The following is a 27,787-nucleotide window of genomic DNA, read 5'->3' as shown; positions in this document are numbered from 1 at the left end:
GAGCGATGCCATTCGGCCTCTCCTCTGCTCCAAGAGTGTTTACCAAAGTGCTACTCACCCAAGTGGCTTATCTCCGGACCCAAGGGGTTCATCTCTACCCATATCTGGATGATCTGCTAATACAGGCCAAATCTGAGGAGCTGGCTCATCATCATTTAACGATCACCCTCAATGTTTTGCAGGCCCACGGCTGGCTTGTCAACTTCGACAAAAGCCATCTCCAACCAACCCAATGCCTACTACATCTAGGGGCAATGTTGGACACCCTGCAGGCAATGGTCTTCTTTGCTCCAGATCGCATCACAAGCATTGCAAGGTCCCTGATACAACAAACATCCGCAGACGTCATGCTTCTCGCCAGAGCGCTCGGGATGTTCATCTCTACAATCCACATTGTGCCATGGGCTCGAGCCCACACTCGGCACCTTCAATGGACTCTGTTGCCATTTCAACAGGACATTGCCAGCTCCAACCATCGCAAAGTTCGTTTGAGCCCCGCACTGCGCCTCTCCTTCCGCTGGTGGACCAAGGTTCAACACCTCTCCAGGTGCACGTCGTTCAGAGAACCCCGCAGAACCGTTGTAACCACAGATGCCAGCCTCATCGGTTGGGGAGCCCACTGCAACTCCCAGTACGTTCAAGGGGTTTGGTCCACCGCAGAGCAAACTCAAAGCATCAACTGGCTGGAGCTAAAGGCTGTCCACTTAGCTCTACGTCGTTTTCAGTCTCTGTTCCCTTTGGACCACGTGCTCATTCGAACAGACAACGCGTGTGTAAAATCACATTTGAACAGACAGGGGGGCACCAGGTCTCGTCCTCTGCAGGACTTAGCCTCCCTCATCTTTGTCTGGGCAGAACAACATCTACAATCCCTGAAAGCAGAACATCTCAGAGGGATTTGGAATGTGACAGCAGACTGGCTCAGCAGACAACAAGTCTTTCCGGGAGAATGGAAACTTCATCCAGCCATTTTCCATCGTCTCCAGTGTCGCTTCGGCGCCTTCTCAGTCAACCTGTTTGCTTCCAGTCGCAATTGCCAGCTTCCCAGGTACTTTGCCCGATACCTAGATTCAACAGCGGAAGCAGTGGATGCTCTGACAACACCGTGGCCAGACGGTCTCTTGTACGCCTTTCCTCCCATACCATTGTTAGCCAAAACCTTGAGGAAGGCGCAAACCGAGAGAGCACAACTGGTTCTGATAGCACCATTTTGGCCACGCCGACCGTGGTTCTCAGATCTTCTGGCAATGTCAATGGTGGATCCTTGGACACTTCCAGTCAGGCCAGACCTCCTATCCCAGTACTGCACCAGGACCCTACTTGGCTCAATCTAACAGCGTGGCGTTTGAACGGGGACATTTGAGGTCAGCTGGACTGTCTGACGCTGTGATTGATATTATTTTGGCCTCGAGAAGACCATCTACCACTCGTATTTATCAACATACCTGGGTGGCTTTCTCCAAGTGGTGTCAATCACACCACCATGATCCATCCCAGGCCACTGTGCATCAGGTGCTGCAATTTCTCCATAGCGGCTTTATGATGGGACTTCGACCCAACACTCTACGTCGACATGCGTCCACTCTGTCGTCCATTCTCTCAGTGTCCTCTCCTGGAGCTCCTATTTCCTCACATCCGTTCATCAAACGTTTTTTGAGGGGAGTCGCCCTACGCTCTCCGGCTGTTGTCCATCGGTTCCCCTCATGGAGTTTGCCGAAAGTTCTGCAGACTTTGCAACGCCCTCCGTTTGAACCCATCAGGACTGTGCCCCTACGTATGCTGTCCTTCAAGGTCTTGTTTCTGATCGCAATCACATCTGCCAGACGCGTTTCGGAGTTGGGCGCATTGTCTTCTGCTCGACACCTCTGCGTCTTCCATAAGGACTCTGTTGTGCTGAAGACTGATCCGTCCTTCCGTCCCAAGGTCGATTCAGTTTTTCATTGCAACCAGGACATTGTTTTGCCTTCCTTTTGCCCGAACCCTATCCATCCTCTCGAGAAGGCTTGGCATTCGTTAGATGTCCGGAGGGCTCTCAAGACCTACCTGTCTAGGACCTAAGAGATTCGACGAACGGAGTCTCTGTTTGTATCCTTTCATCCAAGGTCTATGGGGCATAAAGTATCCAATTCTACCTTATCCCGTTGGTTACGGGCATGCATTACTTTAGCATATGAGTCCCTGAAGCTGTCAGTTCCAACTAGTATAACGGCTCATTCTACCAGGTCAGCTGCCACTTCGGCTGCTTTTGCCACTAATGCTCCTGTTGCCGATATTTGTAGGGCTGCAGTCTGGTCTACCCCACACTCGTTTATAAGGCATTATAAAATTGATCGTTATGCCTCTGCTGACGCATCTTTCGGCAGACGAGTGTTGCAACAGGTTCTTAATGAGGATTAACACGTGGGTGGTCCCTCCCTGTATGGGCTGCTTTGGTACATCCCGCAGTGATGGCCCACCTCCTATGGAAAATGTACCGTTGGTCTCACCTGAAAGGTGATTTTCATAGGAGTGGGCCATCACGGCCCTCCCAGTTGGAGGATGACTAGATATTTTCTAATGGGTTACATATTTTTTAATCGGTTACATATTATTGTTACGCTATTATATTTAAATGTAAGAGTGAAGTCAAGACTTTAGTTCTGTTATATTGTTATGTTAGAATCATGTTGTTATGCATGTGACTATTGTGTTATTTTCCTGGCGGGCCTGTTGGCCTTGTTCTTGTATTTTTAGATATTTCTTTTCAGACTCGCCACGAATGAACTGGAGAGTGGGAGGGGCCTGACGCCCCTAGTCTTGACTTCAAAAACATTCTTGCCTTCGCACAATAGGTGGAACTATAACCCGCAGTGATGGCCCACTCCTATGAAAATCATCTTTCAGGTGAGACCAATGGTACATTTCCTTCCAAGAGCAGAACTGAGACTAAATGCTGCTATGGAAGCTTGACATAAAGATCTACTCTATATGAGAGGCTTTTTCTTAACGTTAAGCACTTTGATCATAATGTTTTTAATCTGCTGACACATAATGAATATCTCAGGAATTATTTGTGTTGCCTAAATGAATGCATTTCATGGACTTAATTCCACAGATCTAATGTCTCTGGCCGGTTCACAGTGTAGTTCTGAAGATGTTCTCCTTTCATTGGCTATCCATAGATATCTTTCTATTGCTTGTAATGAGTGGACTGAGGGTGACTGAGACACAGAATTAATAAAATTGTTCTCCAGCATTTCATTTCTTAAAGTCCTCAGTTTTTGAGTATGCTTTTCCATAAGAACCATTGTCCAAAATTAATAAGAACATTCCTGTGCCCAACTCTTTCAATTTTTTTGCTACAATCATTCTAGCAGCTGAAAACCTCTTTCGGCAACACTATTTTTGCTTCCCAATCAATTATCAGGAGCCTTCTTTAATCTAGTACAATCGTTCAGTAATAATACTGACTTCCTTAAAGATTGCTTTTCAGAACACTTTGATCTGTGCACAGGACCACTACATCATTGCTCCAAACCCCCTCCAGCAATGTGGAGATGTGTTCCTAGCAATTCTTCTCAGAGTGTACCATCTGCACATGTCCTTCAGTGACGCTTCCCTAAGACATGCTGAAATTGTCCTGAAAGGCGCTTTACCCCATACTCCTGCCCATTTTGTTTCTTCAGTGTTAGTTTGCAGATTGTGCTCTCATACCACCTTAAGACCATCCAGGGTCCCTGGATGCTTCTGGTAAAATAATGTTGTAAATATCAGAAAGCAACTCTTTGCTCAATGATGTTTGTGTTATAAGAGTTTCCATTATAGTAAGTGGCTGCATTGACTTGTAACCTCAGGGATCATAATAAAATATATAATTTGAAAGGTTTGGATCCAGTTGTGTCACCCATTCCCATTATTTGAGGCCCAGTCTTTGGAGTAGTTACTACATAGAAATAAAGCGTTGTTGCTTCCCAGTCTTAAATCTGAAGTAATTTGTTATAGTAATAAAATGTTAGGTGACTTGAGAACAGAGTGAAGGGTGGAATCAGTTTTTTACCCCAGCATCTCTATACTGTTAAATTGTTTTAACAGTAGGGCTCATTGCCTGGTCCATTGCCTTGATTGGTGGTTGAGCATTGTTGAATATATTCTGTGGAATGATGTTTGGGAAATAATCATATCATACGTGCCTTTTTAATATGTGGGTGTCTTGTTTGCAGGCCAGACAATGCAGTACCAGGAGATGTACTTGTGTTAACTAAACCCTTGGGGACTCAAGTTGCTGTAGCTGTCCACCAGTGGCTAGATATTGTAAGTAAATTGGTCTGAATGGGATTAGGGGAAACTATCAGAGAAATATTCGGTGTATCTTATCTCTAAAGCAGCTGTCTTGATAATGAGCATAGATACATTTAATCAATATTTGAACTAGTAAATAGGCGTAGGCTCAAACCTAATTAACTCCTGGCAATGTTCTATTGAAATCTTTAAAACTGGGGTTTTCTCTGCATTCATAGATCAGTTAATTATCTGTAGATTTAAAGACCTGTGAAATGTATGTGGTAATATTAAAAAATTTCACTGTAAAAACACGTCTCTGCTGTGTTTTGACATGGCGCATCTATGAAGACATTATGCTTCAAAGTGATGTGCTTTTTAATATGCTTGATGCAGAATTCATTGAAGTAGATGAAGAGTTGAAGAACCACAACATGCTGCTTTTTTCATGTTTTCCTTTGTACATCTGTTGTTTCCATGACATATGGACTTGTAAATTAAGTATACTCTGAATGTGCATAAATTTCAGATGCTTTTAATTTTCATCTGTTGTCAGTCAGCACACAATCAGCTTAGTGGTGGAAAAACTAGAGCAAGAAAGAAGTCTATTCTAATATTGCTTGCAAATAAAAATATTTTTGCCCGTTTGTTAAATTTATATACTGTTCCTCCTGCCAAAGGGATCCCAGGGCAGTTTTATGTAAGGAAGTTCGAAGTATGCTGTCTTTTTAGCTTTCTCTCCCTTTCTTTTTAAGAAAAGAAATGAAAATAAAACCAAGATTGTCCATCATTTATATTATATGCAAAGGCCAGGAGTGTGCTTTGCACACTTCTTCCTTCTCAGCATTGAGAGACATGAAAGAACAATTCAGGAAGTGCCATACTTATTTGAATATGGGATATCTCCTGCATCGGGAGATTAAACCTTTCAGGTCTTGCAGTCTATTTGGATATAGGATACTAATAAACTAATTAAAATTGAATCTAGATTGTCTAAGGGCCCTTTGCTTTCAGGTGCATTAGGACACTTGTCATTGACTAATTCGTTTCCACTTCCTCTGCCCATGTAGGTCTGCAGACTTGGAATGTTTGTTGATTCATTTTTGCGCCTGAATTCCCAGGTTGCAGTGCTCACTGTGTATGACTGAAATTTCTAATATTGAAGCTAGTAAGACTGTAAACTGCCATTGCAAAACAGAGTTTATTGGTGTTCATATTTGTCAACTCTCATTTTGAAGAGTGTTGAAATTAAGGCTGCAATCTGTACACACTTAACTGACAGTAAGCCCCATTGAACATAGTTCTGAATAAATATAGACAGGATACCAAATTATTTAAGATAGTAAAAACCCAAGTGGACTGTGAAGAACTTCAAAAGCAGCTCTTCAAAGTGGCTGAGTGGGCAACAAAGTAGCAAATGCAGTTCAGGGAAAGTAAATATAAAGTGATACACATTGAGGCAAAAAATTCTCAACTTCATATATATACTGATAAAAATTTGAAATGGTGGTGATTAACCAAGAGGTTGTTTGTGATATATAGCTCACTGAAGATGTCAATCCAGTATGCTACGTATGAGAAAAAAGCAAAATTATCCATTGTTTGGGGAAAGCAAATAGAGAGAAACCTTTGTCTCACCACTACCTCCACGTCCCCATAATGTTAGAGCTTGGTATCATCCAGAGAAGTTAGTTGGTTGGCAGAACATTCGGGGCAGACAAAAGAAATAACTACTTCACCCAATTAACAATTATGTAATTTGCAGTCATAAGACAATGGGGGTGGCAGCTAGCTTAGATTAATAAGAGGGAGGGGATTAGACAAGTTCATGGAGGATAGGCCTATCAATATTTTTAAGTCATGATGTCAATATATATCCATGTTCAGAGAAAGTACGCTTCTAAATATCAGCTGCAAATGGCAACAGCTCACTGCTTGTGGGCTTCCACAGGCATTTAAGCAAGCTTTCCCAGCTGGATGAATAGGTCTCTGCCACGTGTCTCCCTTTCTGTGCTGTTTTTAACAGGTTTTTTTAGCTGTTCTTATTATATTACATAAATTGCCTTGAGACGTATATGTGGAAGGTGATTAATAAATCTTTATCATCATCCTCTAGTTGGCTTCTGTTGGAAACAAGGTGCTGGACTAGATGGACCTTTGTTGGATTCTAACAAGCTCTAATTATGTTCACCTACTGCACTGTAAACAAAGTAATTGCACCACATGCAAAATTCATGTAGTTAACAATGGTCATTTTATCAGCAGTGTGGACAACTTGATCTTGTTTCTTTTTCAACAAATTAGCCAGAAAAATGGAATAAGATAAAGTTGGTGGTTACACAAGAAGATGTGGAGCTGGCATATCAAGAAGCAATGATGAATATGGCAAGGCTCAACAGAACAGGTGTGAGAATGGGGTGTATGTGCTTCATGTTGAAACTACTGGGAAATTAAAATGGCTAAATAAGTCACTAAGAGGTTAATAGCCTTTAAAAAGCATATACACTATATTTATGTGGCTAAAGAATCAGGCAGTATAATTTTTGAGCTTTTTATGCATTTGAACCTGAAAAATACTAATGTTTCGATATGTGAATCTTAGGAAATAAATCAGCTTTTCAAAGTCCTCAAAATATGGAGGCCTTTACAATGTTCTGAAAATCAAAATTTTTGTGTATAAGTTTTTTATTTTTTAAAGAAAATAAATTACAAATAACATACAAAAAATTAAAAATGCAGTAACAGATGACTTCCAATCTATCTTCGATCAGTTGTAACAGATACATATAAAGATACCTTATAAATTACATACTCCTTTTTTCTCAATTAAATAATCTAATTAATCGTCAAAACCCAATATCACCAATTCATTTTCTGTATCTCGCAAAAAACTCAAAAAGGAATCCCAATCCTTGAGAAATGCGACTATTGTTTTTTCTCTCAATAGACACGTCAGCTTATCCATTTCTGCCAGGTCCATTATTTTTAGTAGCTATTCTTCAATTATTGGTAATGTTGTATTCTTCCATCTTTGCGCATATAGTAATCTCGCTGCAGTAACCATATATTGAATCACTCTTCCATGATTCCTTTCCAATTGTACGTCCATCAAACCCAACAAAAAGAGTTCTGGTTTAAATTGAATATTAACCTTTAAGATTCTCTGCATTAATTTATATATTTGACTCCAAAACGTTTTTGCTTGTTTACATGTCCGCCACATATGGTAGAAAGTCCCTTCCTGTTGCTTACATTTCCAACACTCATTATGAACAGTTTTGTATATTCTTGACAATTTCTCTGGGGTCATATACCAACGATACATCATTTTATAAAACCTATTTGAGATTATAGCACAATGTAAATTTCAGCCCTTTTGCCCACATATTTTCCCATTGATCCATTTGTATGTTATATCCAAAATTCTTAGCCCGTTTTACCATACAGTCTTTTACTTTTTCTTCATTTCAATTTTTAACAAAAGTTTATACATTTTGGCAATTACATGTTCATCATTTGTACACAAACTCATTTCAAACTCAAATTTACCTTGTTCAAAATCAAAAATTATTTTATCAATTTTAAATCTTTCCATCAACTGTAAGTAAGAGAACCAATAAAAACTATAACCCTCTGCTGCCAGCTGTTCCCTTGATTTCATTTTGTATTCCTCTTGTTCCTTTTCCAAGAGATCTTGATAAGTTAGCCATCTTTCTTTTCCTAAAATTTCCTTTCTATAAAAAGCTTCCTGCACTGAGATCCATAGTGGCGTTTTAGTGCATAGCCTTGGTTTATATTTATGCCATATTCTCAACAAAGCACCTCTTATAAAGTGATTTTTAAAATCTACATCTACATTAACTTTATCATACCACAAATAACCATGCCATCCAAACCTCAGGTCATGCCTTTCTAACTCCAATAACCTTTTATTTCTCAACAGAATCCATTCCTTCACCCAAACTAAACAACAGGCAGCAAAATACAATTTCAAATTTGGCAATCCCAATCCCCCTCTTTCTTTTACATCTTGTAGTAATTTTAATTTAATTCTTGTTTTTTTCCCTTGCCATACAAACTTAGAAATATCTTTTTGCCATTGTTTGAAAGGTAAATCATTTGCTATCACAGGTATTGTTTGAAATAGAAATCATTCTAGGCAATACATTCATTTTTATCACAGATATTCTTCCCAATAATGACAACTGTAATTTATCCCATCTCATCATATCTTTCTTAATTTCTGTCCATATCTTGACATAATTGTTTTGGAATAACATATGATTCATATTTGTAATAGTAACACCTAGGTATCTCACCTTTTTCTCCACTGTAAAACCAGTTTTTTCCATTACTGCAATTTGGTCTTGTATACCCATATTTTTTGTTAACATCTTCATTTTTAAGTTATTAATCTTAAAGCCCACCAATACCCCAAAATCCTTTAATTTTTCCATTAACACCTCTAATCCTTCCAGAGGTTTTTCCAAAATTATCACCAAATCATCAGCGGAAGCTCTCAATTTGTGTATTTCTTTTTTAATCTTTACACCCCTAATTCTCTCATCTTGTCTTATGTCTCTGAGCAACACCTCAAGGACCAATATAAACAAAAGTGGAGACAGTGGACATCCTTGTCTCATTCCCTTTTGTATTTCACAGGCCTTTGTTAGTTCACCATTCACAATTATTTGTGCCTTCTGTAATGTATAAACTGATCTAGTCCATTTAATAAAATTGCCTCCAAAATTCATCTTTTCCAAGACTTTAAACATAAAGTTCCAATTGAAATTATCAAAAGCCTTCTCTGCATCTAAAAAAAACAATGCTACTTGTTTGTCACTATGTTGTTCCAGATATTCCAATACGTCCAACACACTTCTGACATTGTCTCGCAAGTGTCTTTTAGGTAATAAACCACTTTGGTCCTTATGGATAACTTTCTGCAAAATTAATTTCATTCTTTCCGCTAAAATCATTGTAAATAACTTGTAATCATTATTTAATAAAGATATTGGCCGATAATTTTTTGTTAAAGTCAAATCTTGATCCTCTTTAGGAATTAAAGCAATATTAAAGCTTCTTTCCAGCTGTCAGGTATCTTTCCATTCTGTAGAATAGAATTCATTGTTTGCTGTAAAGGTAACAAAAGCTCCTCCTCCAAACATTTACAATAACATGCTGAAAAACCATCTGGCCCTGGTGCTTTCCCTAATTTAACCTTTTTAATAACTTCGGACATCTCACCATTATAGGTCCATTAATAGTTTGTCTCTGATCATCTGTAAGTTTTGGTAACTTCTGCCTAATCAAGTACTCATCTATTTTTTCAGACATAATATCTTGGTTCTTATATAAAGATGAATAATATTGGTAGAAAGCCTTTTGGATATTTACATTGTCAATACCTCATTCCCTTCTTGGATTTTTAATATCAAATTTTTCTTTCTCTCTTTTCTTAATTTATATGCCAACCACTTTCCTGGTTTATTTGCAAACTGAAAATTTCTTTGTTTGACATAGTTCATCTTCGTCTCAATTTCCCTCACTGTCAACATTGATAACTATTTTTGTAACATCTTAATTTGGTTTATAACAGATATCTTTGCAGGAGTTCTCGTTAATTCATCTTCATTCCTTTTTATCTCATCCAAAATTAATTGTGTTTTCTCTTGTTTTTTCTTTTTTAATACAGAGTTATACTGAATAAAGTATCCCCTCATAAAAGCTTTACTAGCATCCCAAACCATTGTAACATCCATTCCTTTATTCAAATTATTTTCAAAAAATTCTTTTAAATTCTTTTTACAATCTGCAATCACCTTTTCTTTTTGCATTAAAGTCTCATTCAGCCTCCATCGAAACGTACCTCTTTTTTTTAAAAAAAATCAATATCACAGGGCTATGGTACGAAAAAGTTTTTGGTAATATCTCTACCTTAGAAACATTAGTCACTGCAGATTTTGACAACCAAATCATATCAATTCTTGAGAAAGTTCTGTGTCTCTCAGAGAAGTATGTATATTCTTTTAAATCACCATTAATGTGTCTCCATGCATCCAATAGTTCTAAGTTGTCCAGCAAGTCGAAACAGATCTTTGGCAACTTACCCTGTGCCACTTTAACTTTTCTTCCAGAATTTCTATCTCTTTGTGGAGATACCACACCATTCCAATCTCCCATAATACACCAATTCTCATATGGGAGCTCCATCAACTCATCCATAAGTCCTTTATAAAACCTTGTTTTGTCGACGTTTGGTGCATAAATACCCAAAATTAAAGTCTTAAGACCTTGTATAATTATTTCCACTCCTATATATCTACCCTGTTCATCAATTAATATCAATTTTGGACAAAGTACCGAATTTATATACAGGACAACTCCATTTGTTTTCTTCAATCCTGCAGAAACAAACTCTTCCCCTAAACTCTTATAAATCAGATACTTTATATCCTTTTTTCTGATACGACTTTCCTGTAAACAAATTACATCCAATTTTAACTTTTTCAAATAATGAAATATTTTTTCCTCTTTTGTGGAGCATTAGCTCCATTTATATTCCAAGTTAATTATTTGTAAGCCATAAATAGGCTTGTAGTTTAAAAGCATCTATTCCTGTATCTCCCAATACCAAGTAATCTTCCTCCATTTCAGGGGTAAGTTGTTGCTATCCTACTTTCGCCTCTAATGGCTCAGTATTTTTCATTTGTTGTTTCTCCATACTATCTTTAAATCTTTCCAAAAAGTCTCTTGCTTTCTGTACAGTATTCAATCTGAACCGCTGGTGTTTATATATAAAAATAACACCTTCCAATTTGTCCCATCGAAATTGGATATTACTTTGTTTGAGTTTATCTGTCAAAAATATATAGTCTTTTCACTTATGCAAAATCCTGATGGGAATTTCTTTGAGCACAATTATTTCTTTACCATCCACTTGCATTTTAACAGTAAAGTGTTGCTGTAGAACAATATCTCTAGTCCTTTTTCTGACAAAATTTTTGAATATTGTCTTCATTTGCATGTTAGAAGTAGGGTCAGAGGACATCGGTACACGTTTTCTCCACCTTGATTGAAATACAAAGAATTTTTAATCTTGCACTTCCTGTTTCGGCATCTTATACAAATAGTTTTTTAAAATTTAAACTATGTAGCATATCTACACTCTTTTAAACTATGTTCTTGCTGTGTGCGCACATGAATGAACTGAAACTTGTAAACTGCCCAGGGCATTCTATGTGTATTGAGGTTTCAAGACTGGAATAGTATGGAGAACACTCTGTGTGGCCTATTAGTGCTTTTGACAGGTGATGTGAAAACACTTTTAAATAAATAAAACTCTAATGGTAAAAAGAGAAATTTTGATTTTTCGTCCCGCCCACACATCAGACCAGTAGCTGTAAATTTTATTCCAAGGCTCTCTACGCTTCCATAAAGCTTTTTTAAAGGCAAAATAAATATTGAAGTTCTTTGGCACGATTATCAAGTTCTTAAAAGCTGGTGTTAGCATTACTTTGTTGTCAGTCTAGTATAAATATTTTGACTGATTTCATCATTCACTCTCTGGTGCTCTGTAACAGGTGCTTTTGGGATATTGCAAGCCCTAGCTTACTTCTGGTCTGTTCCTAATGAACTGATACAACTGTTTAGATAGTTAATGAAAATAGTTTTCATAACTTTAAATATTTAAAAGATAGACTTGTAACTCATATGAATACTTGTTAGCTGAACTGATATGGCAGGATGTAACTATAGTATATTTGGCCAGCCTGTCTGCATCAGAGAGAGAGGTGAATCAGTGAAGCCGATGTGGCTAGGATTAATGTTGTTCAGGTTTCCCTCTCCCAGAATTGTCTTCACCAATCACCATTGTACTTGGTTAATCATGTAGGAGTTGATATATAAATTTGTTTTCCTCTTCCCTCTTTATTCCTTTTGTGTTGGCAGATTTGAAAAACACTGACAGGGACTCATCTTTGCTTCCTCTAGAGTGGTCAAACACATTCCCACATATGGATTTCAACCTCCACCACAGCATTTGGCACAACCTTCTGGTTCTGGAAACTGTTGCCTATTCAGAGCTGCCTGTGCAGCAAAGAATACAGCCAGTCTCCAACTTGAGCAGTACAGTGGGGTGTGGGGGTGTTCCTTTTTTCTACCTTTAAGAATTATGAGGAATAGGAACTGGGGAGCCCTAGAACAGGGTGTGTGTGAATTGGCTCCAGAGAGGCCACTTTTCTTTACCCCTATACTTTTGTTGTCATTAGAGCTTTTAACTATTTCTAATGTTGTGGTCCTGCAGGAGGGCTTTGCAAATTTTTTTTTCCCTGCAGTTGCCCAAATTTATAGAAACTCTTAACTAGACTGTGGGTGGCCCCAGGTCCACAGAGAGTATTACTAGTATGTTCTGTAAAAACTGTTGCTATTCAAAGGTTAATGTTGCTTTTGATATTTATGGTAATAACATATGATTATCTTATAGAGTGCACAAATTAAGAAACAAAGTCTGTTTGATAACTAGAACAGCTTTATAAACTACCTTTCTGCAGGAGCATATTCTAAATATGGTTCTAATTCCCCAAAAGGAAAGGTATCTCATAAGTGAACCATGTGGAGTGTGCATGTGCATTTCAAGCATGAATGATACAAATCTATTATACAAAGAAGGAAAGAAGTTCAGTCTTTAGTTCATTACGGTTAAGCTTTCCTATTCACTGACCATGTAACTAAATGTGTTAGTCACTCAATGTGGGGGAGTATATGCAACGACTCAAAAGAAAACAAAGTCAGACTTAACCTGTAACTGTTCTTTGAGAATGATAAAATACATTCACACAACCTTCCCATTTAAGAACAAAATTTTCCAAACTCCTCTAATTGAACAGCATTGTAGAACTAGCCATCTGTAGCATAAACGAATGATTGCTGCTTTTGAAGACTTCTTGCTCATATGGGACAAGGTTATATGCAATGATCTTACAGCAGCAGTTGGACAGAATTGAAGAGCATGTTTTCCTCCCATCTTTACATAAGTGGAGGTGGAATACTTTGAGATGGAAGGGGCATCTCATAACAGGAAAAGGGTTCCACCATATGCGGTGTTGGAGATTGATCACCCTTATGTGGAAATGTGTGATGTGAAGACTTCAAGTGTGATTTCATTTTTACTTTTTCTGCAGCATTTAGGAGTATTTTAATAAAATTGCTGAGATTTAAAAGTGTACTGTACATAGCTTTAAACTCTGATTCACATAATGGAAGGTTTAATTGCAGAGTTCCTTTCCTTACATTTTTCTCTTGTTTTCCATTTCAAGCTGCAGGGCTCATGCACACGTTCAATGCACATGCAGCCACAGACATCACAGGCTTTGGAATCCTGGGACATGCACAAAATCTAGCCAAGCAGCAACGCAATGAGGTGTCCTTCGTTATACATAATCTTCCTGTTCTCGCCAAAATGGCTGCAGTTAGCAAGGCATGTGGCAATATGTTTGGTCTTATGCATGGGACATGTCCTGAGACTTCAGGTAAATATCTTATATATAATGCTTTTTCTCCAAAGAAATTAGAGCATATTCTTTGTATAGAAGGAAACTTAATATGAATTTGTCAACAAGGTTTTAGCCAGGCAAATGCTTACAGATTATTAAACTACTTTATGCACTGCATTCTGAAAAATATTTGAAACACCTTATGTACATTAGAATGAAGATTGCTGGTAATTATTTTTATTAGGATTAAATGTAATTTGAATATTTGTGAAGTGCAGCCTGCAGTACAACTGGTGGAGACCAGTAATCAATTTTAGGTAGGTTGCGGTGCTTGTGATGTTGTTTTCTGCAATTGAAAGTGTGCCTTCAGTGAGACAGGTAGAAATAAAGACTAGCCAAATCGACTGGATGATAGCAGTTGATTCTGAAGAACAAGATTAAATTCCTATCTCCGCAATAATTTCTGTGTGAGACCCTGGAAAAGTTGTTTGAGAACTATATTAGCAGGCCAATAAATAGGATAGGTATAAGTGTCCTGACCGAAGTCAAGGAAACCAGGCTCAGACTTGGCTGTGGCTTCTTCTCTGTTTATTAAAGTAATAGATACATCCAAAGAAGGTCGCCTCATTAATCTAACTGCTCTTTCTAGGAACTTTGCACTGGTCTAACTCTGACTAAGTATGACCTCGTGACTCTTAAGACATTGACTCAGCAACTGGGTTCCCCCCCCAGTCCCCTTAAGTAGGCTTGGATCTCACGCACGTACGCAGGCTTCTCCTTGGCTCAGTCAGTTGAACTTCCTGCCTCAAACACCTCTGAGCGTGGTGCGAAGGTGGCTTGATCTCAGCTTCCGTCTCCAACATAGGGTAGCTGCTAGCTGATAGTTTGGATGGGGGAAGCTGGGCAGTGCTTGGCTGGGAAACATCTGACATGCAAGGTTGAATCTTTGGTGGTGGTGTTTGCACAGGGGGGGTCACGAACTGAGGGGGCCAAGCTGTCCAAGATGGGGGCTGGGGCACCCTGCGAGTCCATCCTGCGAGTCCATCCTGCGAGTCCATCCTGCGAGTCCATCCTGCGAGTCCATCCTGCTATCTGCTCCCTCCCCAGGTTCCCAGTCCAAGTCCTCATCCTCTGTGTCGCCCTTGTCTATCCTCCCCCTCCCTGCTTGGCTCATGACATCATCCCCCTCCCCATGCCAATTCCCCTCCCACTCTGGGATCTTGGGTTTGTCTGGATAAGCTTCATGGAACTCTCTCATCAATCCGGCGGGTGGATGTCAGTCGCTGCTTCCTAGGATTCCTCCAGACCGAACCCTCTCCAATGAATCAGATACTGCAGCTTTCCTTGGCACCGGCGGGAGTCAAGGATCAGCTCCACTTCATACTCTTCTTGCCCATTGACCACAACTGGTGGGGGTGGAGCTTTGGATGCTTGGTGGGGGTCTGGTGGCTCCTGTGGGGTGAGCAGAGATGGGTAAAATACTGGGTGGATCTTTAAGGAGGCAGGTAAGCATAAACAGAAGGCTTCTACTTTGAAGGGCCCCAGCCTCCGCGCCCCTAACTTGTGGCAGCGAACCCGCATGAGCAAGTAATGAGTGGGAAGCCACACTTTGTCGCCTACTTGTATTTCAGGGCCTGGCTGGCAATGCTGATGTGCTAATTGGCTTTAGCCCTGGCTCATTGTTCTTGTAGCAGCTGCAGCACGGCTTGCAACTCCTGCACAAACTCCGCCACTGCTGGGACGGCTGGATTAGAGCTGGTGAAGGTGCTCGGGTGGCAGCCGAAATTGGCAAAGAATGGTGTCCGCCAAATGGATGCGTGTACCAAATTGTAAGCAAATTCAGCTATGGGCAGCAAGGACAACCAGTTGTCTTGCTAGCAGTTCACATAACACCCGAGGTACTGCTCCAGGGCCATGTTCACTTTCTCCGTTTGCCCATCTGTTTGGGGATGATGCACGGATGACATCCTCAGCGCGATCTGTAACAGCTGCCACAAGGTGTGCCAGACTGGTGCCATGAACTGGGTCCTCCAATCCAAGCCCAAACTGGTGAGGAGTACATGCAGCTGGAAAACATGTTGAATGAACAACTGGGCCATCTCCCTCACGGTTGGCAGTCCTGCACAGGGAATGAAATGAGCTATTTTATGAAAGGCATCCACTACAACCAAAACCGACATTTTCCCCTGAGAAGCGAGCAGGTCTGTGATAAAGTCCAGAGTCACCATTCACCACGGTCCTTTGGGCGTGGGGAGCAGTTCCAGCAATTCAGCTGGCCATCCTGGGGCATGTTTAGCTGTCATGCAAGCAGGACAGGACTCTACATATCTTTCCATGTTATACTTGACCAGAAGTCCCGCTTGACTACCTGTAAAGTTTTAAACACCCCTAAAAGCCCTGTGGTTGGGGAGTTGTGGCATTGATGGAGGACCTTGGCTCGAATCTCTCATGGAAGCACATAAAGGGCTTCATAGTGATAGAGCATCCCCCTCTCTGAGAGAAGCTTGGCGCACTGTCCTAGGAGGGCTGCTCCAGTCCTCGCACCCTCTCCTGAATGAAAAGGTCTTGCTCTTGAGCATGACATAATTTATTGAACCATGGTTCTGGACAGGGCACCGCCACCATTTTCTCCAGTGGTATAATGAAACATAGTGAGGACCAAGGTTGGTCTTCATACTCTGGCTTGCAGGCTAAGGCATCAGCCCAGCAGTTCTGTACCTGTGGAATGTAGTTAATGCGGAAGTGGAACCTAGCAAAGAACTGAGCCCACCACACCTGCCACTGGTTCAGCTTGTGGGCCGTCTGGAGTTTCTCAAGTTCCAGGGATCAGTGCAGACCTCCACTTCGTGCCAAGCTCCTTCCAGGAGGTGTTGCCAGGTCTCAAATGCATCACAGATGTTGAGTAACTCTTTCTCCCAGACTGTAGTTTCTTTTCGCACAAGTCAACTTTTGAGAGAAATAAGCACATGGTCGTAACACCACCACCCCTTTGATCTGGTTGTAATAACACCACTCTGATGGCAACATCCGACGTGTCAGTCTCCGCCACAAAAGGGCATCGGGGGTCTGCATGCTGGTGTATTGACACTGAGGAAAATAGCAGCTTTAAATCCTCCAACGCTTGTTGAGCTGCTTCGGTCCATCAGAAGGTGCCTGGCCCCTTTAGGCAGTCAGTGAGTGGGCTGTCAAGTTAGAGAAGGCCACGATGAAACGTCAATAATAGCTGACAAACCCCAGAAACCATTGCAAGTTTTTCTTGGTTTGGATGGCGTGTGCCGGGAGAGCACACTGCGCACCTTCTCCAGATACATTTTGACTCTTGTGGGATCATATTGACTCCTGTGGTAACCCAGAAAGTCCAGGGTGGTCAAGTCGAAACCACACTTCTCCAGCTTGGCATACAGGTGATGCTTTTTCAGTCTTTGCAGCACCGCCTGCACATGCGACTCATGCTGCTCTGGGGAGTCAGAGTATATAAGGATGTCATCCAAATAAACTATCATAAAGTGGTCCAGGTAGTCCCCGAACATGTCATTCATGAAATTTTGGAAGACAGCTGGCACGTTCGATAGACTGAACAGCATGACCAGTGTTCAAAGTGGCCATATCAGGTCTTGAAAGCTGTTTTCCACTCATCCCCCTCCTTGATTCTGACAAGGTTGCAAGCTTCACATAGGTCTAGCATGGTATAGATCTTGGCTGTATGTAGACACTCCAGCATCTCAGTAATGAGAGACAAGGGGTAACTGTTGGTGATGGTGATGTTGTTAAGCTCCCTGTAGACATGACAAGGATGCAGCTCCCTGCTTTTCTTCTTGACGAACAGCAGCAGGGCCCCAGCTGGTGATTTGGATCGTTGAATAAACCTTTTCTGCAAGTTGGTGTCCAGGAGCTCCCTTAATGCCACCAGTTGTGACAAGAAATAAATGTGCCCCAGGGAGATGCTAGCTCCCAGGATCAAGTCTGTAGTTCAGTTGTAAGGACGATGGGGGGACAGCTGGTCGGTTTCCTTTTTATCAAAAAGGTTCCTGAAAGTCCTTGTATTTGTGAGGTAGATGGGTCTCCTCGGGCAGGGACATGGAAGCCAGCGTTGCTGGGACGACCGTCTCTGGAGGCTGGCAGTGCCACTCACAGTAATCTGATTAGGAGGTCACCGTAGCCTTTCCTCAACAGATGGAGGATTGTGCTGGGCCAGCCAGGTCATTCCCAGAACCACCAGAAATTGAGGCAAATCGGCTACATAGAATGACATCCTTTCTACATATCCCAGTATCTGCACTCTCAACTCCACTGTGGCTTGAGTTACCACCCCTAATATCAGGGGCCACTCATCAATGGTTTCCATGGACAGTGGCATCTTGAGCTTGATTGGCATGTTGTACCTTCTGGCGAATCCCAAGTCCATAAAGTTGCCACATGCGCCTGAGTCTACCATAGTAAATGCCTGAACGACTTGCCTCGTTGCCTAGACGGACTGGCAAATGTGGAGAAAACTGGCAGAAGAGACTTAACTTGAGGTTGCTGACTCATGGTTAATCCCAGCTCATGGGCCTCTACAAGAGCTGGTATTTGATGTTTTCCTGCACCGAGGCCTTTTCTGACTTAGAGGGGCATGTCTTAACCAGGTGCCCTGTCTTCCCACAATATAGACACAGTCTCTCTTTTGGGTGCTTCTCTTTCTCTGCCTCCATCAGGTGCGGCCCCGGCCCCCAATTTGCATAGGCTCTCCCCTGGGGGCGTCAAGGTTCCCATGCCAGAGGAGATGTGGGGGAGTGGTAAGGAAGGCAAGGATTAAGCCATCTCAGCTCTGCACTCCTGGCGACAACCTTCAAGCTGGCACAAATGGACCAACTCTGGGAAAGTGCTTGGCTGCGGGGCTTGTGTCAACTCATCCAGGACCACCGTGCTGAGCCCATTGCAGTACAAATGCATTAAACCAAAGTTGTTAGAGTCTGTTTCCTGGGCAAGGATACGAAAGGTATTTGTATAAGTCCCAAGTGAGTTTTTCCCTTGCAGCAGGTTTCCCAGTTGGCAGGACACGGTTTCTCTCAGCTGGGGGTCTTGAAAGATCTTGGCCATGGCATCAACGAAGGCAGTATACTGGGACAAGATATGGTTGGTTCGGAGCAACAACAGGGTGGCCCACTGGGCAGCTTCTCCTTTTAAGAGACTGATGATGAATGCCACCTTCACATCATTGTTGGGGAATTCTGACTGCCGCACCTGCATGTAAAGCTTGTACTGGGCTATAAATGTGGAGAATTGCTCTACTTTCCCACCGTAGTGGGTTGGCATTCCCACTGGAGACTTGATGTGGGGTGCTGGCACGGGTGGAACAGGGCCCTGTGCTTGCTCCATGGGGATCCCCTGAGTCATTTAGAGGCGCAAGTTTTGATTCTCGGTTTGTAAAGACTGGGTCTCAGTTTGGAGGCTCTGAACTTTGGTTATCAGAGTTTCCACTGCTCTCTGAAGGTCCTCCCCAGCTCTGCAGCTAGCTTCCATTCCTTCCGTCATGGGGGCATCAGTTGGAGGAGGTTATAGCTGAGTCAAACTGTCCTGCCCGAAGCCAAAGAAATCAGGCTCGGTCTTGGCTGTGACTTTTTCTCTTAAAGTAATAGATACATCCAAAGCAGTTCGCCTCATTAATCTATTTTTTCTAGGAACTTTGCACTGCTCTAACCCTGACTAAGCATGACCTCATGACTCTTTAAGATGTTGACTCAGCAACTGGGTTTCTCCCAAGTCCCCTTAAGTAGGCTTGGATCTCTCTCGCGCACACAGGCTCCTCCTCAGCCTAGTCTGCTGAATTTCCTGCCTCAAACGTCTCCGAGTGCAGGGCAAAGGTGGCTTGACCTCAGCTTCCGTCTCCAACAGAGGGGGGCTGCTAGTTGACAGTTTGAGTGAGGGAAGCTGGGCAGCACTCGGCTGGGAAAAGTCTAACTGCAAGGTTGACTCTGGCAGTGGTGGTGGCGGCAGTGCTTCCACAAGGAGATCAGGAGGGGTCTGAGCTGTCCAAGATGGGGGCTGGGGCATTCCGCGAGTCCATCCCGCTATCTGTGCCCTCCCCAGGTTTCCAGCCCAAGTCCTCATCCTCTGTTGCCCTTGTCTATCCTCCCCCTCCCTGCTTGGCTCACTACAATAAGATAGGAACACTTCTGACAGGTACAAGGTTGGAACACTTCCTAGATCTGAGGATGCATTGCAATTTCAAAAAATATAAAATTATACAGGTGTCAACCCTTTTGCAAGCCTGTAATTGTCAGGAAACTGCCTTGGGGCTCACACCAACTTGTATTTACGCCAGGCTGAGGGACGTTGGATATGGCAGACCCCTGGCAGGGTCTGGGCTCTGCCAGCAGAAGCCTCGTACCCCGGCTCCACTGTGGCAGAGCTGGGACCCTGCTGGCTCCACCAGGGAAGCCCAGCCTAGCAGAAGGGGTGCTGGTGGAAGCTGGTGTGAGGCCTAAAAAAGGGGCGTTCCAGGGCGTGTTAGAGGAGGGGCCAAGGTGAGGGAATTAGGCAACATCCACCTTATATTCGGAGCACTCCTGCAGGTCCCAGTCCAGGCCAAAGTTATGCTGGGGAAAAGGTTGGTCTGACAAAATTACAATGGAAGCCTATGGAGAGTGCTTATTACCTGGTAGAGGTATTTGTAAGAGCTGGCTTTTATTTTCTGGTCCCAGCACACAGCTCTGGGCTGAGCCTGTGTTCAGGCAGCCCAGTGGTTCCCAAGCGCAAAATGGATGCTGTGGGGCTTCCTGGCAGCCCCCCCTTCCTCTGGCTTCTCTCGAGTTGCATTGCTGTGCCTGCTGACCTAATGGATGACCTATACCCAGAAAAGTAACAGTGTTTGACCTTGCTAATTCTCTTGGATTACTTGGCAGCTTGAGATACCATCAGTCTTGGCATCCTTCTGGATAGGCTGGTTGGGGTGGGAGTTGGAAGCTTTTAGTGGTACTGTTCCTCTTTAGAGGGCTGATTCCAGAAGGTGGTCTCAGAGGGCTACTACTCTCTGCCCCATAGCCTTTGTGCTGAGGGGCTCCATGAAGTCCCATTTATTTATGTATTTCATTTATTAATCACTTCCCATGAGGTATAAAAATAGTTAAAGCAATTGCACCTATAAAAACAATTTAAAACAACAGCACATACACAAAATCAATTATCCCAACTGGGATAAAGACTTTAGAAGGCTTGTTGAAAAAGGAGTGTCTTTAGCAAACACTGAAAAGGCAATAGAGAAGTTATCTGCCTGATATGCAGTGAGAGGGAGTTCCAAAGGATAGGTGCTGCCACACCAAAGGCCCAATTCTGACATCGTTTGGAACAAACCTTCAAACAGGATGGTATCTATAGGATACCTCTTCTGCAGAACACAGGGATCTGTCATGTATGTAGGGATGAGACAATCTATCCTGATCCCAAGCTGTATAGGGCTTGTACACCATTATCAGCACCTTGAACCTAGTCTGGTAGCTAACTGACAGCTAGTAATATGATGTAATACAATGGCAATATTCTACCCCTGCAAGCAGTCGAGCGGCTGCATTTTACACTGGCTATAGCTTCCAGGTCACCCTCAAGGGCAGCCCCATATAAAATAGATTGCAGTAGTTTGATCTTGTTTCCTGTTTTTCATCATCACGAAACCACTACAAGAAGTCATGTCAGGATTTGAAGTGAGGTCTCATAAATATACTGATTAGACCCAACTAATTAATTAATTTATTCTAGTACATTATCTCCAGCCTGTTCTGGTATGGGTTGTACCATCCCAAAGGATCACATCTGCAGTTTCCTGATGCTCTTAGATCAGGAATTGGGGGATCGCAGGCCCATAGGTCAGACTTGGCCTGCCAGAGGTTCACAATTGGCCCATGAGGCTGTTTTCTCCGAACCATGCCAATGTGCTCCACACCTGACTTCCTGTGTGATATCAGGTGTAGGGCAGGTAGAGACATGGAAGTTTAAAAAAAAAAAACTTTGAAACCTGCTTGAGAGTGGTATTAAAAATCTCTGCATAACTACAAAAAATAAAATTATACATTCTACAGCTAGTTACGGACCATGAGATTCCAGAGGCTAAACAGATTCTGGTTTTAGTATTATAGCTACCACTGTAAACCTGCCTCTTTTAGTGCCAAGTTCTTCAATCTATGTTCTTTGCTACCTAGAAAAAATACTGATATTTCCTTATCAAACATGTGAACAAAGATTTTGGTGGCGTCTCTTACTGCTTCCACCAGTCTGTTTAGAAAGGCTCAGTTCTGGCTTTCCATGTGTGGCAAATATTAATTGTGCAGCAGCAACAGTATACCATACAACATCTGGCAAGTATAGTGACAACACAGTCTGGCTAAAAATTAAATAAGCATATGATAGTTGCAACTGTACTTGGAGCATTTCAATAATTATCTCAGTTAACATCTTCCAAAATATCTTTTGATCTAAAGCATAGCTGCAACAAATGAAAGAAGGCACCTTTTAAAAGTAACCAAAACTTTCCATTAGTTTTATATATCTTAAAAGTTTCCTTGCAGTGAGATATCATGGCCTTTCCAACGTTAAGCACTTTATCTGATATTTAATTATGCTGCAAGCAAAGAACTGTTGAGAACAGCAAGCAGCGCTGGTTATATTGGTATTCCTTTGGCATTCAGTCGCTGCATTCTGCACAAGAATTGGTGCTTAAAGAACTTCTTCTAGATGTCAGCAGATGGTGCTCTTTTCTCAGAGAACTCAATAAACTAGTGCAAGTTGTAATCTGGAACCGTCTGTCTCTCAGTGTCAATATAGGTGGCTATAGATTAGATGTATATTTTGCAAATTACACATTAAGGTAGGAAAGTAGCATTATGCACGTATGAAATTTGAATGGATTAAAAAAAAATAGTGCATACTCCTAAAGGTTGCTTTCTCACATTAGTGTGGTTCACACGTTACATTTAATCATATTTAAAATAAACTCTGGTTGAATCTGAACAAGCAGCATGCTGGCGCAGAGTGCTGAAATCATACTTCACTGTTCCTCTGCTGCTGCTGTGCTGCCAGCAAATAAATCAAACTCTGGCTTGTTGTGTTGTCTGAACCTGGGCTGATGGTTTGTTTCCCCAAAATCCCAAGTTCAGACAACAGAGGCCAGACCGTGCCTTCTTTCTTGGCAGCAGGGGAAAAGCAGAGTACCTGAAATTTCAGCAGGCTGCACCAGTACACTGGGCATTCACATTAAACTATAGTTTATTTTAAGTGTGGTTTAATGTGACAGGTGAACCAGGCTGACATGGGAAATTGTTCTGCTTGGTATTTCAGAGTGTAGCAGTGCATATTTCACACTTTAGAATAGCTTAAGAAAGGGTCACATGTTACAACTAGGTGCTACTTGTTTACACATTCATCAATATTAAAATTGTCCATTTACCAGCGGTTCTGTTAGCATGTGTTTATCCATACCATGTGAAAAATACATGAACGAATTAGTCTCTAATTTCCATGTTCAAAAGCAGGGGAGTTATTCAGATCACATCCTCTTAGCAACTGGTGGCAGACTCCCAGCTTTGCAATGGCTTACTCGCATTTGAAAAGTTGATACTTGTCTGCTTTTCAAATGCCATCTAAGAAGCTTTGCAAAGTTCCCTTGGGAAACAGAATTGGAATTGGAGCAGGAAGAAGAAAAGAGCTATAACCATTTTTTTTTAGCAAAATGATCACTACTCTACTTTTATTATATACCTCAGGAATGGGGAGCCTGTGGGCCTCCAGATATTGGTGAATTTGAACTCCATCAGTTCCACCCAACATGCCCAAATATCCACAAAGGATAGATGCAAGGAAGCAAAATCTAATGAAAAATAGAGGCCTCTTCTCTTGTGCCTTGGCAGGATCCATGAACATGAGAAAGAGAGGTGCTATGTCCATACTGTTATATTGTTTCTCGCTCAACTAGCTATTGCCAGCTTCCACTAAAAGTAGTCAGATTAAGACTGGAGTAATTTTGAGAGAGTCTGCAGTAACTTCTGGTCTGAAATTGTAAATAGGAGCTAATTTTAATCCTTTTTCCTTTCAGGAGGGCTCCTTATTTGTTTACCACGTGAACAGGCAGCACGTTTCTGCGCTGAAATCAAGTCTCCAAAATATGGTGAAGGTCACCAAGCATGGATTATTGGGATTGTAGAAAAGGGCAATCGCACTGCCAGAATTATAGACAAACCTCGAATCATTGAGGTTGCACCACAAGTGGCTACTCAGAACGTGAACCCAACGCCTGGGGCAACTTCTTAATCGAGATGAATAGCTATTTTTGTTTTGTTTTTGTTTTTTAAATAGATCTATTCCTTTACCATTTTACAGCCTAAAGAACTGTAAAAAGAGAAAAAGAAACACATTGTGTCTGCAAATCTGGTGGCCTTAGGTCAGTTTGAGTGGATGCGTTTAATAAAATAAAACCCATTGCCTTTTTTTCCTGTTACATTAACTGAAGATGCACCTAATCTTGAGGCAGCTTCTGAGTTGAGAATTATATTGTTATCCAATACTGTTGATTCATTTTGAATCTTTAGACACTTATTTCTTGCCGCATAGGCTCTTTTTAAAAAAGGTGCTTTCACGTAGCACAGACATTACCAATAGTGGTGTCAAATAGCAGTTTGTGTCCTTTTTCACTATATGTATATTTATCATTAGGTCTAATTTCGAATGCCTTGAATGAAATTCCTGAAAGGCAATAAATTTGATAAAGTGATGCACAGTGCTTTTATCCAGTAGCCAAGAGGGTTGCATGTCTACATTCAGTCTTTGATTTGTAAAAGTCTTACTCATGAGCATCTACAACCCTGGACATTACTTGGTAGTACACTCTGTTAAAAACAAGCAAGTGCTGACTTTGCATGGAAGCACTTCAGAGTTGAAGGAAAAATAATTTTGTTCTTTGTAGATCGGACAATATTTACGTGTATTATCAATACTTGTTTCCTTTATTGATGGTATAAATGATGATGCTCAGTTTTGCAACGTGATTGGATGTGCTGTAGAGCAACAAGGTATTGCCAGCCAAATGGAGGTTATTGTATAATCATTTACAATTCACTATATGATTAACTACACAAATAATTTTTAAATATAACCAATTGAAAAAACTGTTTTGTGGATGGTAGTGTTTAATACATTTTATATTTTGTATAGTGATTATTATAAATCTTTTGTTTTTGTTTTCTTAAAATCAGCAGCTGTCTAGTATAATGCCTAGTACTTTTGTTCTATGCTCAAAATTCATTTTTGTGCACGCTTTTGTGATGTGTTTAATATCTACATTGCCAACATTGCAGTCTGAACTTAAAGCTTATTATTTGAATAAATATTTAATTTTTTATTGCTCTTGTACAAGCGGATGACCTTTTAAATTTTATGCCTAAGCTTTCTGGTTGGCGAAAGGTGGTGAGTAAATTACTTTGCCATTTCCAATTCTGGTATGAATACTTGTACTCTTGATAGGTGTGAAATGAAAGCAGTTTTATCCAATGGCTATTTTACAGCCAAATTACCTCTAAGGCTGCAATCCTGTACTTGCTTACCTCTGAGTAAGCCCCAGTGAACTCCATGAATGGGCATATATTGGATTATAAATTATGGAAATGTACTATCTAAGGGAGTTTAAATTTTTTTTTCAAGAGCATGAATGCTAAAACTTAAAATTATAGGATTACAGGGCCACAATTGAGGCTCTGTGTTAAGAATGAGTTGGCTAAATCTCATCCCACCAATATAATGAGTGAAGATGAGCAGTAGGTTCTATGACATATAGTTAGAAAAATGGTTCAAAAGACTGATCTGAAACTTGACAATATGTAAGAGAAGCAAGTTTGAGGATGGTTTGTATGTTGAGTGACTGGGAAGTCGACAGGTGGTGTTTTTTTTTCCTTCCATAGATTTTGTTGGGGTGGTTTTGTCCACAAAACCCTCTCAGTTTGTACTGTTCCTTTTGGGAAAGGTTGTTTTAGGAAAGTCTAATACGTACCACTACCCATGAGTTGTGTAATGTATTTATAGTTAAAAAGGCATTTTTGTGGCCAATGTTAGCCAGTAGGATTTCATGAGGGTGTCCCCAACACATGCTCAGAACAAACCCATTGTGACAGAAGGTGAAGTAAGGAGGATTGGAATGGAATGTTGCGTGAGTGATGGTCAAAGAGGGTGGGATGGAAATCAGAGTGTGGCTGTGTCAGGGACAGAAGGGAACTTGGGTCAGGGGAAGGAAATGAGAGAGGGGGGTATTAGATATACATCTCTCTCTCACACAGGTTTACTCCAAGGATCTCAAGATGGCACATAAGGTTCTCTGCTGCATTTTATCCTCACAATAACCCTGTGAGGTAAGTTGGGGGGTGAGGCAGTGACTGGCCCAAAGACACGCTGTGAGCTATATATTACCTGATTGACTAGGTTTTACTTCTAAGTAAACATGCACAATATAGTGCTTTTAGTTACTAATCTTTAAGCAAACTTCCCCTGTGCCTTTTTAGAACTTAAGCTATTGTTCTTCCTTGCACACTGTACAGAGAGAGGAGGAAAACAACCCACAAAAACACATTGGGTAGGAACAAAAGGAGAAATTGTTGTGAACAACTACTATTCATATTATGGAAAAAATAGCACACTTTAATACAACGAATACATTTAAAACCAAATGTCCATATACAAAATTCATCAATAATGTGAAAAGTGGAAATGGATTCAAGTTGATCACAACCTTATGGCGACCCTATGTATAAATATTTCATGGTAAGAGGTATTCAGAGGTGGTTTACCATTGCCTTCCTCTGAGGCTGAAAGGCAGTGACTGGCCCAAGGTCACCCAGTGAGTTTCATGGCTCTGTGGGGATTTGAACCCTGGTCTCCCAGGTCGTAGTCCAACACTCTAACCACTGCACCACACTGGCTCTCTATACTTATGTGACAAACAGCCAAAACCAAATGAGTTTCTACCATGCAGGTCTTCCTCAAGGGTTCAGAAAACTTGTCAAATGATGTCGCAATGACTCTCGCCTCTTAGCTAGTATGGCTGAATAATATGGTGAGATTACTACTCACCGGATGGTATTCAATGCTAGTTGTACTCAACAGCAGACCCACTGAAGTTAATGGACATGACTAACAGGTACATTAATTTCAACTGATTTACTCTTGAGTAGGGTTTGGTTGACTACAACCCACTACTTATGCCAATCAAGTTGCTGTAAAAATGCACACTCATGCTGATGTGAAGATTTTATCACAAATGGTATTTGTACTGTGTCAGTGCTTAGTCGCATATCATTTGGGGCATCTTCCAAAATTCTTGTGACATACAACAGCTGCAGACAACTAATCCCTAACAAATATAAAATGTGTAGGCAGAAATGCTACAGGTACAACTTCCACAAACACTTGCTACAAGTACATATGACAAATTTTTGGCTGGACACATCTCCCCAATACATGCACACACCAAGCCTAGTGTCAAACTAAAAGACCAAGTGAAATTTGCCTAAAATTTAGATTCTAAATTTCATACTGACCCAACAAATTATTTTAATTTTACAACGAATAGAATTTATAAAGAAAACTAGTTTGGTGTAGTTAAAATGTTGGAATAGGACCTGGGATAACCAGGATTCAAATACCCACTTGGCCAAGCAGCTCACTGGGTCATATTGGGCCAGTCATTGTGTATCTTAGCCGAACCTTCCTCACAGAATTGTTAGAATAAAATAGATGGGGGAGAACCATATAAGCCACCTTGAGCTCCTTGGAGGAAATATGGCATATCAACGTAATAATAAAACTTTTTTTAACATTTACAATCTTAGACTGAAGGGCTGGGGGAAGCTGCCTTAAACTATATATGTGAATCTCATTTCATCATAAGAAATCTAGGGGATGAAAGTACAGTAGGGCTGTTGGGCTATGTTGCTTCACAAAGAATTAAACAGGGAATGAAAGTGTTAACTATGTAACAGATTAGAGAAGGATTGCATCAGCCACACAGCTGGACATAATGAGCC

The 27,787-nt window shown here is 41.2% G+C and overlaps 1 protein-coding gene across 5 annotated transcripts in view; it reads left to right on the top strand.

Moving 5' to 3' along the window:
* The window catches only part of SEPHS1 (selenophosphate synthetase 1), a 48,138-nt gene extending 23,055 nt beyond the window's left edge, over nucleotides 1-25,083 (top strand). For all 5 annotated transcript variants that reach the window (XM_061582278.1, XM_061582276.1, XM_061582280.1 and 2 more), the window contains 4 exons: nucleotides 4,200-4,290; nucleotides 6,562-6,661; nucleotides 13,575-13,787; nucleotides 23,815-25,083. In XM_061582278.1, the coding sequence (XP_061438262.1) occupies nucleotides 4,200-4,290; nucleotides 6,562-6,661; nucleotides 13,575-13,787; nucleotides 23,815-24,029 (619 nt within the window). In that variant the 3' untranslated portion in view covers nucleotides 24,030-25,083. The remainder of the gene's footprint in view (nucleotides 1-4,199; nucleotides 4,291-6,561; nucleotides 6,662-13,574; nucleotides 13,788-23,814) is intronic.
* The last annotated feature ends 2,704 nt before the right edge of the window (nucleotides 25,084-27,787 follow it).

The sequence above is a fragment of the Rhineura floridana genome, chromosome 8, assembly GCF_030035675.1.
Source record: "Rhineura floridana isolate rRhiFlo1 chromosome 8, rRhiFlo1.hap2, whole genome shotgun sequence".
Taxonomy (NCBI): Eukaryota; Metazoa; Chordata; class Lepidosauria; order Squamata; family Rhineuridae; genus Rhineura; species Rhineura floridana.
This window is presented reverse-complemented; position numbering and strand designations above follow the sequence as displayed.